The 13254-nt window shown below is 40.7% G+C and overlaps 1 protein-coding gene across 3 annotated transcripts in view; it reads left to right on the top strand.

Annotated features, from left to right (window-relative positions):
• Positions 1 to 9571, top strand: part of EBF1 (EBF transcription factor 1) — a 263841-nt gene extending 254270 nt beyond the window's left edge. For all 3 annotated transcript variants that reach the window (XM_058815594.1, XM_058815593.1, XM_058815592.1), the window contains exons 13-16: positions 353 to 530; positions 1926 to 2105; positions 4239 to 4433; positions 8892 to 9571. In XM_058815594.1, the coding sequence (XP_058671577.1) occupies positions 353 to 530; positions 1926 to 2105; positions 4239 to 4433; positions 8892 to 8923 (585 nt within the window). In that variant the 3' untranslated portion in view covers positions 8924 to 9571. The remainder of the gene's footprint in view (positions 1 to 352; positions 531 to 1925; positions 2106 to 4238; positions 4434 to 8891) is intronic.
• Positions 9572 to 13254: the final 3683 nt, after the last annotated feature.

Genomic DNA, 13254 nt, shown 5'->3' with positions numbered 1-13254 from the left:
TCCTATATAATATGAGCAATGTTGTACATTATGTCTTGCCACCAGTGACTTCTCCCTCTTCCCTTAAAGAGAGATCTAAGGTGGAGCAAGTCCAGGCTCCAGCCCCATCCTGCCAGTTGGTCTTTTTATACAAAGTGTGGCCACTGGAACTGAGACTTCCAACTCTCTTAGCACAGATATCGGGATTTACAGGGAGATCCTGTAAGCATGAGCTCTCTGTCAGCCAGCTGGTTTAGACAGAAAAGCATCTTCTAGCCATTGGAAAGGGAACTGTTTCATTTAAGTCTGTAAGAAGAGGTTTGTCAAAGTCTCTCTTTGGTAACTCGTGCATGTTTTTTTCCTTGCCCTGCAGGAGATAATCCTGAAGAGAGCTGCAGACATCGCCGAAGCGCTCTACAGCGTCCCCCGCAACCACAACCAGCTCCCCGCCCTCGCCAACACCTCCGTCCACGCGGGAATGATGGGCGTCAACTCCTTCAGCGGCCAGCTCGCCGTCAATGTCTCTGAGGCCTCCCAAGCCACCAACCAGGGTCAGCACGAGCCTCATCTTCCTCTCTCCATGGATCTGTTCTGAGAGAAGGCAGGGGGACGGGCTGGGCAGTGGCAGAGGGAGGGTTGGGCAGCCCATCCCAGACCCTTGGAATGGCACAGGATGGGGCTGCTCTAACTCAGGAAAAGCACTTCTGCATGTCTCTAAATAGCTTTTCATTCTGCCCAGAGTAACACTTGTATTTGTGTTTAAATCCCACTAATTTTAATCAGCTTCAGCATGTACTTAACATTAAGTACTTGCTTACGTATTTCCCTGAGCATGGATCTCTCCGTCTGGGCCTTTTGTAGCACTTCTTTATAACATGAACTTGTCCCTTGAATGTTTTTTATTTAATTTGGCTTTTTTTTCAAGAGTTAGAGTATTGGAACTGTGTTTTTTTCAGTTTGAGACTTCCATAAATTTTACAACTAGCAAAGAATACACATATTTAAAAAGACATTTTCACAGCTTTTCCAGTTTTTAAAATAAAGCGGTTTTCACTTTGTATAAAATCAGTATTTGTTTAAAATAAAAGTTAAAAATAAAAAATAGGTGAAGAACATTTTTGTAGAAGCCCTTTGCATTTTGTCCTCTCCTTTGCTCAGCTCTATATATTATCCAATTAAAAAAATACATTTGAATGAGAAAGTCTGTTTCTAGAAGAGCAGAAACAAATTTTTTTGCATTACAATAAAAAAATACAAAATTATTTTTAGATTGAAATATTTTATGCTATGTGTTAGGAAGAAAAATTGGTGATTTTTCTTCTAGGCGTGGAGATGCATATTTTCTATTTCTGTGGCTTCTAGAAACAAGTATTTCCTTATGAACATTTGGATATGAGTTTCCTAAAATGTCATTTCCAGAATTAGGTAGAGATTCAAATTTTAACTCACTGTCAAATTTGATGCTTACTTCCTACCAACATAATGATGAGACCAAGGCAAAAAGACAAAGGATATCCCACAAGCTGGAGAAATACACTCCATTTCCTGAAGTGTGCAGTGAGCATCTGAGGTGTGTTAAATGACAGTGACATCAGAAAAGAGTTAACAACAATCACTTGCTTTTAACGTACCTTGAGTGGGTCTGTGCTCCTCACTGTGAAAATGTAGGTCATGTTTACTCCATTTCCTACAAGCAGCCCTTTCAGAGCGAGTGTTCCTCTAACACCCCGAGCTGATCTTTGCTCCAGGGCATCCCTGCCTTGCCTGGGGAGCTCTGCAGGCTCCAGCAGTGACCAGGGCAGGGAGGGCTCCCAGTCTGGGTACCCGGGGGTGCTGAGGGTCAGTCCTGCCCCTCTCCCTGGCTGGGCTGGGCTCCCCCTTGCTCTGTGTGGGAAGCTCTTGTGGGGCTAATTCCAATTTCTGCCTGTGTTCCCTCCCCACACAAGGTTTCACTCGCAACTCCAGCAGTGTGTCACCTCATGGCTACGTGCCAAGCACCACCCCACAGCAGACAAACTACAACTCTGTCACAACAAGCATGAATGGCTATGGGAATGCTGGAATGTCAAATTTAGGCGGTTCTCCAACCTTCCTGAATGGATCTGCTGCCAATTCTCCCTATGCCAGTGAGTATTTTATATATTTTCTGTATTTTGTGCATTTTCATTAGAAGGAGGCAGTAGATTTTCTCTGATGCTCAATATTTATTTTCTATTTTGAGCACTTGAAATAGAACTTGGTTTTTTTTCTACTCTCCAAAGCACTGATCTTGGATGCACTTTGAAGACCTTAGTGTTGCTAGAAATTATTCTCTCTGTTTTCATATTACTATTATTAATTATTATTTTTTTTTATTTGGGAGTCTTAAAAGAGCTTACAAAGAGTAATCTCTCATCATTTAGTCTGATAGTTTCATAACATACCTTATACTCTAATAAGAAACTCTGTCCTCAACTTATGATCAAATAATATGTTTATAATCTTTATAAAAACTATTAATTACTACTGTGCCTCAGCTTGATTGTTTACATTCCACTTGCTTTTTAAGTAATATTATTTTGACTTCATTGAGTCAGTAAAATGTGACAAAGGCTCTTAGATTTTGTGTTTTAGTGTCAGTACAGTGAATGCCACAAAAATGTGAGTCATACAAATCATACATCCCATGGTGTGAAGAGCTTATGGTCTACAGTCCCAGTCATGGAAATATTTATGTGCAGGACTAACTTTCTGCATTTTGATATTAAAGGTTCAGTAAGGTGTTTAAATATAAATACATTTCTATTGGTGAATGCAGCTGAGCTGCAATAGTCCCTGGTCACATGAGAAATTGAATGAGCAGAACCTGCCCAATTGCTCTGACATTGCTCATGAGGCATAAAGGATTCCACTGACATCTGTAGGAAGCTGACAGCAGAATCAGGATGGAAGGGCTGGGTGTATAAACAGATTTATAGGCTGGGACTGCAGCGTGGACAGGACAAACTGACTGCTGGAGGTGCCAAGGTTTACACAGCAAATCTGAAGTTAATGGTGTAACAGCAGCAATGAATTATTTTGATCTGCATCAGAATAAAAAAGGAGATAGGAACTCTGAATAAAATAATTAACTCCAAGGCTGCTTCTCTGCTGCAAATTTAGAACAAATTATTTACCCACATAACTAGTACTTATAAGCTGGGAATTGCTAACCAGTGATTATTTTTGTACTCTAATAATAATGTAACATGTAATGTTACAAAGTACCTTACTTATTAAGTTGGATTTACTGTCACAGAATCTGCACACTCTGAATTCATAATATAACATGATTGATGAGACATCTCCTTTTGGAAGCAGATGCCAGTAATGCATTTAAAATACTGTGGCAGTGTATTATTTCATATTTATGAACGGAGTCCTCTTTAGAATAGCACTTCACTTCCTAGCCCTGGTTTCTATTCTATTTATGTTTTGGGAGGTTTTCTTGGTTGATCTGTCATTCTGCTAATGTCTAATCCATTGAATCAGAAAATGCTTCAATCATGACCTGAAAATTAAAAGGTGGCATTCTTAATTAAATCAATAAACTAATTGCTGTATAGTAGCAATTCAATTTAGGTGCTTTGATTGCTCTCCCTTAGCAAGTACTTCCAGACACAGAGTGACTTCAGACTAAGATTGTATCTGTCAGACTGTGAAACTTTGAACATTTAATTTCCATTAATTGATTTCCTCAGTGTTAACAAATATGATATCAGATTCTCAAATAAGAACTTAAATAGGGTGATTTTTATCTACATAAATGCAAATAAAATAATAATTCAAAGCCCAGATGATCAGAATTTTACTCTATAATATGTAATTATTCACAGCCCACTTGTGTATCTAAGCGCTTTCTAAACAGGACGAAGAATGGAAATATGGGATGACACTTTTGGTCCTTTTTTTTTGTTATTATTGTTGGATAAGAGGGGAAACCTGCAGTGCCTTCTGAATATTAAAGTAGTTAGCTTTATTTTCATGAAAAGAAATTTTTTTAAAAGCTTGATGGTAAATACATGAACCAAAGATATTTGTTGCACTTTATAGTAAAATAATGGTTTGAGGATATCTGTGTTTAAAGACTGAACTTCCCACATAGCACATTTGCATTTTGAACACTCAGTTCAGCCCTAGAAAAATCGAGAGCATCCAGGAATGACAATTCTCTTGTTTCTGCAGCCTGTTATTATTGAGTACTAAGGAATCCCTTTTTTGGGGGTCTTTCTTCCCTGCAGTTGTGCCATCAAGTCCGACGATGGCCTCCTCCACTAGCCTCCCCTCCAACTGTAGCAGCTCCTCCGGGATTTTCTCCTTCTCACCAGCCAACATGGTCTCAGCGGTGAAGCAGAAGAGTGCGTTCGCGCCGGTCGTGAGACCCCAGACCTCCCCCCCTCCCACCTGCACCAGCACCAACGGCAATAGCCTGCAAGGTAGGTGGAACCAGGCTGAACCCCGGCTGCTCAGGAGGCGGCTGGTCCAGCTGTGAGCTCCTGGAGCCTCCGAGCTGCCCCACGGGAGTGAAGGCAATGGGGGATCCCTGGTGGGCTCTGTCCTAAAGCTTCCTCCTGTAGAGAGTAACTGACTCCACCCCAGCCCACCTTGTGGCCTGCAGGTGTTTGGCAACCACCCAACCTCTAACCCAGCTAACACTGCTGAACTGAGAGGCTGTGTCCTCTAAAGCACAGACCTACTGTTTTGATAAACACAAGTAATATTTCAGCTTACTAATACCGTCCTTTTTCTTTCTTTCCTCTCTTATTCCCTGTTGTCGTCCTTTATCAGACCAGTCTTTTGTGGACTCTAGCAAGTACTCCACTGCAGGGTCTCTCCAGGGGCTGGCCTTCTCCTGAAGTACGTCACTCAATCTTCCCTTCCTTTTTGTCCTTTGTCATAGTACACTTGTGCAGAAATCCTACTGAGAGAAAACAGAGCATTACAGAGCTTGGCACAAACCTTCTCTTTCAGAAATGGGAGATGCATTACAAACCAACAGCAGCGTTTTCCACTTTAACTCACACCAGGGCAAACATTAGTTTCCACTGATTAATGCACTCCTGTGCCAATTAATTCCAGAAAAGGCACAGGGCCTTTTGGAAAGCCTATTGAACTGTTGGTATCAAGGGGCTGCTCCTTTTCTGCATCCCTTCCCCTCTCATTACAAGTTCTCCAGCATTAGTATCTAAATCCATTTGAGGGGCTGGTGCAGGCAAGGCAGTGACAGACAAAAGCTCGTCAAACTGAGGGTGCTGCAAGCCCAGCACTGCCCATCTCATTGTTTGGCTGAGTCTGATTTACAACACTGTGCCTAAACCGCCCCGTGTGTCTCCCTCACTGCACATCCCTGTGCTGAGAGAGGCAGTTTCATGCTTGCTTAGGTCCAGGGGCTTCCTTAAGCAGATGCAGCCAGCTGCCTCCAGCTGCCAGAGGTGGGAAATATTCCATGGTGTGCATTGTGCTTCCTCCAAACCTGAGATTTGTTTCCTTTTCATGAGCCTGTGCAAATTATCCAAAGGGCATCAAGTGGGGAATTAAATCCATCCTTTTTTAAGCCAGGTTCAGAAGGAGGTGTGCAGAGCAGGATGGTTGCATTAACTCCACATGTCACTCAGCCTCTGGAAAGACGAACACTGGGCTTGAAGACAAAATGCTGATAGCACCATTAGCGGCCAAAAAAAATCTATATGCAAGCAGAGTGGGAGGAACTCATTCATAAAAGCTTGGATCTATCGTGCCTGAAGGAAAGCATTGTCCTCAGTTCATGTTACACTGGTGAACTGGGAGGAGGAATCCTTCAGGGTGCACACACACAGAGAAAAACTGTGCAGAAACTGTAAATTTACTAAAAACTAATAAGCAGATCTTCAGTACCTTCAGTTAGGACTTTGTTTGAAATACAAACTGTGTCAGGAATAAAGCAAAATGAATTTTTCAGGTAAACTACAGCATTTAGGAGATTTGGTTTTGAACATTTAAAAGAATTGGCAGTGCTTACATGCTTCAAGTTTTAAAAGAAACGCCTACTAATATTTTCCATCTGAAATAAAATAAAAAAATAAAAACCCTAAACAAAAGCTTTTGAACATGTTAATGTTTTTTTTCCTCTCTTCACCTTGTCCCATATTGTTGCGGATGGAGAGAAAAAACAAGTAACAGGAGAAAGCTTTTTCAGGCACTATGTCTCCTTTCACAAGACACAGAATTCTCAGATTCCATGTACTCAGTTATGAAAAGCAATTATGGAAGGAGCTGAGAGCACTGGGCACAACTGGAGCTGTGTGATTGCCTCCTCATTATGTCACCTCCACATCTGCAATGCCCAGAAACCACACAGATCTGAGCATTTCCCCTAATTTTTGTTTAGCAATTCAGTTTTCATAATGGGAACGAGACACCAAGAGATGGTTCATTTCTAGGTCATCACTGAACTTCTTGGTGAGTTAAAGACATACAGCCTTTGGTCCTGTGCCTCCTGACACCACCTGAGGCTTGTAATAATCACTCAGAGAGGCACTGCCTGTTGTGCCTTAATGCTTAAATAAACAACCATGTATAAGGAGGCTGTCTTATCTCTCTTGGGCTTCTGGATACATCAGAAAGCAATCAAGCTTTCCTTATGTAGCTTCGATATCAGCAGAACTCACTAAAACAGCAGCCAGGCTTATCTGTTGTTCTCTTTGCCATGCAATTTTGTAAAACCCCAAATACATTATTTCTGTAATTTGCTGGCAGCAAATACAAATTAGTATATGATAGAAGAAATAAAGGCCATTGGTGGGAGCTTTTCTATTCTCTGCCTTTTTGGAGGTGGTGTGATCTCATACCTACACTGTTTCCCACTGATATCTCTGTTTTCAGGATCAATAACAGGCTACAGCTGGGAGAATTTGCATGACTAGATGTAGCACTTATGGAATAAAAGTGGAGTGATCTAAATGAAGAGTTGGAAAGAATGGAAATATCAAAGCTTTTAGGCAGAAAAGATATCATTTGCCTTGTAATTTAATTCAGAATTTCAGAGCTCTTCAAAAACAATGATGCTTTGAAAAAAGGAGCTAAGATCTGCCTCTGTGCCATTTCTTTCCAACAGCAAAAGGCTGATCTGTAACCACAGGGAAATGTCTAAATCATGAAGAGAGGAATTGCAATTATCGCACCTGTTTTGGGATCCTACCCAGGGTAGACAGCTGTCCTGTCCCAAGAGACACAATTCTTGACTAATTATTGGTGAAATTGATTTGCTTCTGATGAATCTTTCAGACTGAGTGTTGGAATAGTATAGTGACATTTTCTGAAGAAAAGATACTTTTTCTAAAGGAAAGCAACACCTTGTCCTAAAGAGCCCTCTGTGCTTCTCACCTAAATGTCTTCTGTAGGACTTAAAGCAACTTAACTCACCTTTCTATCCTCACTCTTAGCTCCTTGAAGAGCCCTCATGTGGGGGACACAATCAGTACAGTGATTCCACACTATAAATCCCAATAATTGAAATGCTGTTGCTCTGTGCCACCTCTGAGGGTGGCCTGTTGCAAACATGTTGGATGTGTTTTGCATTCTCTCCTTCTCCCCTCATTTTATTTCATTTAATCAGTGCAGTTTACTCGAGCTGTTCTCCCCTTGCTGATTAGACTTGTAATTCTTGCACATATGGTGGTGTTTGTGGAGAAAACATTTCCCTCCTCTCCCCCTCCAACCCCAAATCTGTGAGTCTTTTACTTTGGCTCTGTTCTTATCAAATAATTGCAGCTGTAATTAAAGCACAATGAATCAGCACCAGTCACGGGGTTCGAGTCCTTCCTTAAGAAATTACATGTCCAGATGTCTGGAATGGCAGGCAGCATTTAAATCATGTGCCTGGAAAGTGCTGCCAACCTGAAGGAGAATCTGTTTTCTACCTTTTGGCAAATAACTGTACAACTGGCATTTTAGAGACACATTGTTTTTACAGTTCCCATCATAAACTTCCATGACTACCCCCTGTAATGATGTGCCTGCTCACTGTGTGTCACTGGGACACTTGGGATGTCTGATCTGAGCCCCCAAATAATAGAGAGAGATCGAGCTGGAGGTCAACTGCCCCTGTTGAATTTTCATAAATGTCTGTCTGCTAAGAGAGGTGGTGGTTTCATAGAAAATGAGGTAGGAAGATAATAAAGAAATGCTGATGATTCAACTTAGCCAGCAAAAGAGAAAACATCCTGAATTAACATTCACCTATGACTCACCTGATTTAGTTGGTGGTGTCTGCTACAAGTGGAACAGGAAAGATGCTGGCCTGCTAACCCTGGAGTCAAGCATGTATTTCAATTTCAAAACTGGATTTGAGAGTTTAAATGCTTTTCTGAGCTCCTGGAAATGCAAACCTGAGTCCCAGGGGTGACCTTTGGGAGGGCTGGCACAGGGGAAGGACCCAGAGTGCCACTGAAGGGACACCCCTGCAGGGCCATGCCAGGGGACTCCTCCTGTTTCCCCTAATTTGGGGCAAATTCCTGCTTTGCTTTTAAAAGAGTAACAGAATGTGTGGCAATGCCTGGGTCCAGTCAAAGCTTCCTCAGCATTTGGGGATTTTGAAACTAAAAGCAGAAAAATAAGTTGAGGTCTCATACTCATATAAGGAAGTACACTTTCTACAAGAAAATCAGTAATTTCAGCAAAGTCACTCGCAATTTGAATCATTTTCCAGTCAAAAGGAAACTTCTCATGATTCTTGTGTACATAGTTGTCTCTTCTGAGTAATATATATATATATTTAACTCAAAGTATATCTGACTACATTGCTAGTAAATGTTTAAAGCTCTGGAATTTTAAAAGTTGCTTAATAATGCAGAAAATTAACTTTTCCCCTCTCTCTCTCTCTCCCTCTCTCTCCCCCCTCCCTTTCCTTCCAACAGCTATATCTGGCATGATTGTTCCCCCCATGTGAAAGAATTGCCTTGAAGAATTTTATTAATGAAGAGGTTGAATTCTGCTTCAGAGAGAATCTGATACAAGTCCCAGAGTGGAACTTTTTACTCAGGCCTTTTTAAAAATAAAAAAAGAAATAAAGAAGGATCTTACAATAACTGCAGATTTTTAAACAAAACAAAAATCACCATCCTTGCAAATACTGAAATTAACAATCCACAATTGCAAGGTGTTGATTCGAGTTGTCCATCCCAAATACCTGGGAGATATATTTATTGTATGTTGATAAAAAAATCCACTTTTTTGTTTTGTTGAGGGGGGTGGGGGCTTGCTTTTATTTCCTTCCGGTTTCTTGTGGGTTTTTTTTAAGGCTTGATTTAACTCAACACCATTTGTCTTTTATAAATCATACAATTACACAAGGGACACTAGAGATGGAACTCCACATTTTTAATTTATGAATTTTTTTTTAAAGCTGTGTAAAGAAGAATAAAGTGGTGTCATTTACATACAAGCCTGTATGGGACAGAATAGAAGTGCCAGTTAGTTTTTCATAGAAGAATTATGGCCATTTAATTAAGGGTCGGCTCATATATGTTGCTTATCCAGTGGTGACTTGCTAATATGAAACATTTTTAATGTTCTGATTAAACAGATATCACTCCCTAAAAAGCTGATATTTTTGGATTATGAGGGTGGGGTGAGGGGTGGGATTAGTAACCTCTGTCATTAATATCAGGCTGAAAAATCATGTAAATAACACAACAGGAAAAGTTCATCCCAGAACACCAGGTAGGAAGGGGTCCTTAAGCTCTAAGTTTTCTTGGCAAAAAGCTGGTTGAAGAGAAGGGAAGGGAAGGGTGGAAATATCAGAAATGTTTCCTCTGGAAGTGCAAACCCAGTGCCTGCAGATGCAATGCCAGACCTGCTGCAGGAGGTGAGCACGGCCCCCTCTGTTTTGGGGTGAAACCCCAGAGCCTCCGAACGCTCCCTTCCCCAAGCGCAGCATCCCCCGGGCTCTGCCCTGTGGGTTTGGCACGGGGGGCACAGCCTGGGGCTGCCAGCCTGGCCCCTCTCGCCCTGCCCTGCTCCTGCTGGGGCAGGGGGGGCTCAGCCTGGGGGGTTTCACCCTCCCCACCCCAACCCCCTGGCCCAGCTGCCACTGGCGCCGTTCCTGTATCAGCCGACCCTCGGTGCGCACCGCGCTCCCTCCCGCACACGGATCTGCTTTCCACTAGGGAATCATCACTTTGGGGTGGGGCTTTCCAATCAAAACCATAGCTTCTGTTTTACCACGAAAAATTTTGCTATCATTATCTGGGAAGTGTTCTTAAAAATTATTAGTCAAAGAGGCAGCAAAGCTCTGAAGATGCATTACCTGATATTTTTTCTTTGCTGTTGTGTTTTGTATGTAGTTATAAATACTGTAGATTTTTTGTGATTTTTTGCCAAAGTTGTTGTTCTATTTATACATTTTAATGTCTTAAGACAGTTTTTCAATATCACAAAAACGAAAAAAAAAGAATTTTACTGCATATTTTGCAAAAAGAGCTCACTACCTTTAGCTTGCACATACTTGCAAATTAATTAAAGAAAAAAAAAGCTTTTTGTTTCTGTTTTTTGTTTGTTTGTTTTATGGGGGATTTTGTAAAATATCCATATAAATAATGTATTTATCTTTGGAATTTGTACATTGCTTTTTGTCCCCCACAAGTTTATTTTATTGTGTATGTTTGCTATGTGAAAAGTGCTGATTTGTTTGGTCATTCACCGTTGTATTAGCTGTTTAAATGTGATTTTAATACATTTCATTTATAGGATTGTTTTTTTTAGTATTGTTTAAAACCATGCTTCCATTTTTTTTTAATTTCCACCCAAAAGCCATTGTCTATTTTTGTATTATTTGTAAGTTAAGAAGTTTTTTCCAATATATGGCAAAAAGTAGCATATTATTCTTGTAGCATTTAGTTATGTAGATTTAAAAAAAAATGTATCCTTTGCTTTTGAGGCTTAACAAAAACTAATGCTGTTTTACTCTATTAATATGCATGGGATTTCTCCTCTTTGGAGTGACGCATTTTTGTGCATTAAATATGGGGAGAAACTTCATAGAACTCAATGAAAATACTTTCTTTCTTAAGTCTGCTTGTATATTTCTCTGTCTTTCACATAAATATAAACCAGCAGATTGGATGCCTTAACAATGCAAATCATATTCATTTCACTTGTACATTGTACTGTGCACCAGAACTGTCAATCATCACTAACATTCTAAGAAAAAAAAAAGGAATTGAAAAGCACAAAAGAACTGTTTTGTTACCTTAAAACAATATAACTTTTTTCTAGTCAAACAAGAAATCATTTACAACGATGCTGCAACTGTGCATGCTTCCTGTATGAATTTTGCAATGGTTTTCACTAGAATGTCACAGTGTGATCTTTGGGGGGAAGGGAAAGAAAAACAGGATTTTTTTTTTTTTCATGGTGAGAAAATAAAAGAAGAGAAAACTGGAAAAAATGTGAGGCATCAGTTTATTGCTTCTCTGTATTCCAAGTGATTATTCTAATTCACATAATAAGCAACAGCACGACAATGTAATCAAATTTAAAGCCATATTTTGTCCAGTGACACCGTTGATTACTCTTGTAGAGCTCCACTCAGTCCTAGCAGTTCTGACACCACTTTAGCCACATTTGTAGTCTCTACTCCAGTTTCCAAAGAGCCTTTGACAATGTGCATAATTCCATTCTTTTGCAGCTATTTATTGTGATCTGATGAATGGGAATTTGTCAAAAATCTCCCCTGCACCACCCTTTGTCTTTTACAAAGTAAAAGATGCAGTTGTTTACAGAATATGGCTTTAAGTGGAAACATTCAGATTTCAGTTTTAACAAGGTGAAGCTTCACAATGACTGGATTGCATAAAGTAATGCCTATTTCCTCACAGTTGTACTAGGATGCAGCTAAAATGAAGTCATCTCTGAAACTACTAACCTTTCACCTTCTTATCTAAATCTTTTTGAATAGACACACACACTGTACAGTTCTATTGTTAGAGAAACTAACTACTGTAGAGATTGTTATAATTTTTTTGCAGAAATTCAAGCTGTAAAAACTTTTCAACTTTCACAATATTTAATTAAAGTTACTTCCTGTCTGTGAATACAGCTCCTAGTTGTGTGTTTATTTTTCTGCCTCTGCTAGTCAGTAGATGAGAAAAAAAAAGAATATAGAAGCCAGAGGCTACTGAATTGTCTTCCTGAAATTAAGGAGAGACAGAAATTCATGGAATTACACAGTGAAATGTGGTGGATGCTGGTGCACTGAAATGCCTTTCCCTCTGTCTCTAATGGATTTCAAAGGATCCTCACTCAGAATGCTGAATGTTAATCTCATTATTTCCATTGTTTCAGAGCATTGTTTGCCCGTAGGACCAACACATTTTTTTCTAGTGGATTTCAGGGGCATCTTTAGCTTCTCAGTTGCAAGAGCTGTCTCTCTCTAAACCCAGTGATCATGGAGCACCAAGCAAATCCTGCCCTGTGCCACAGACCCAGGGCGTTGGGGTTTTTATCTGGGTATTATTTCAGTCAATGGCAGCACCTCCAGGTGTCCAGTGACTGCTCCAGGAACTGCATCTGCCTCTGCTGAGCTCCTTGACCATGAAGGAGGCTCCTAAAAGGGTTTCCATTCTTCTACCCTTCCTAAATGACAAATCCATCAGCTGCTAGATTGGTTCCAGGCCTTCTGTTTCACTCTGTACCCCTCTGACAAGAGGAACTTCACCTCTGGCATATGGAGGGCTGACATGCTGGCACTTAATTTCTCTGTCACACAGAGAAAGCACCAGCAAGGTTCCCAGGAAGGAATAGGAATGCTGGGTGCTTCAGTTTAAATTAATATTTACTGTAAAAAAAAGAAGTTGCTAAAACATAAGCAGCTGGAAGTGGCTTCTTGCAATGTGAAGTGTTGGGTATCTCTTAAATGTGAGCAGATCCACTCCAGTAGTTTTTAGAAAAAGGAGAGATTTTTGCACAGTCATGTTGTGTAATCATTTATGTAACTCTCCTTAGCACCACAGCCCCTGCACCTTCTGTCATGGCATGTGGCAGCTGAATTTGATGTTATTCACTTGATTCCCTGAGCTCCTTCCTGTTTACTGCCCCTTGCTCCCCAGTTCTCTCACAAATATCCACACTGTGCTGCTGTGCTACAGACGGGCTGCAGCCTCCCACAGAGTCCCTGGCCCCCAACTCTGGCTCCAGACTCCTTCAATTCCACAGGACAGAAGTTTTGGGAAGTGCTCCAGCAAAAACCACATTCCCCATCCGCAGCAGCATTACAGAAGC

This window comes from Ammospiza caudacuta, chromosome 16 (genome assembly GCF_027887145.1).
Source record: "Ammospiza caudacuta isolate bAmmCau1 chromosome 16, bAmmCau1.pri, whole genome shotgun sequence".
Taxonomy (NCBI): Eukaryota; Metazoa; Chordata; class Aves; order Passeriformes; family Passerellidae; genus Ammospiza; species Ammospiza caudacuta.
Note: the sequence above shows the minus strand (reverse complement) of the source record. Positions and strands in the feature narration are given on the sequence as shown.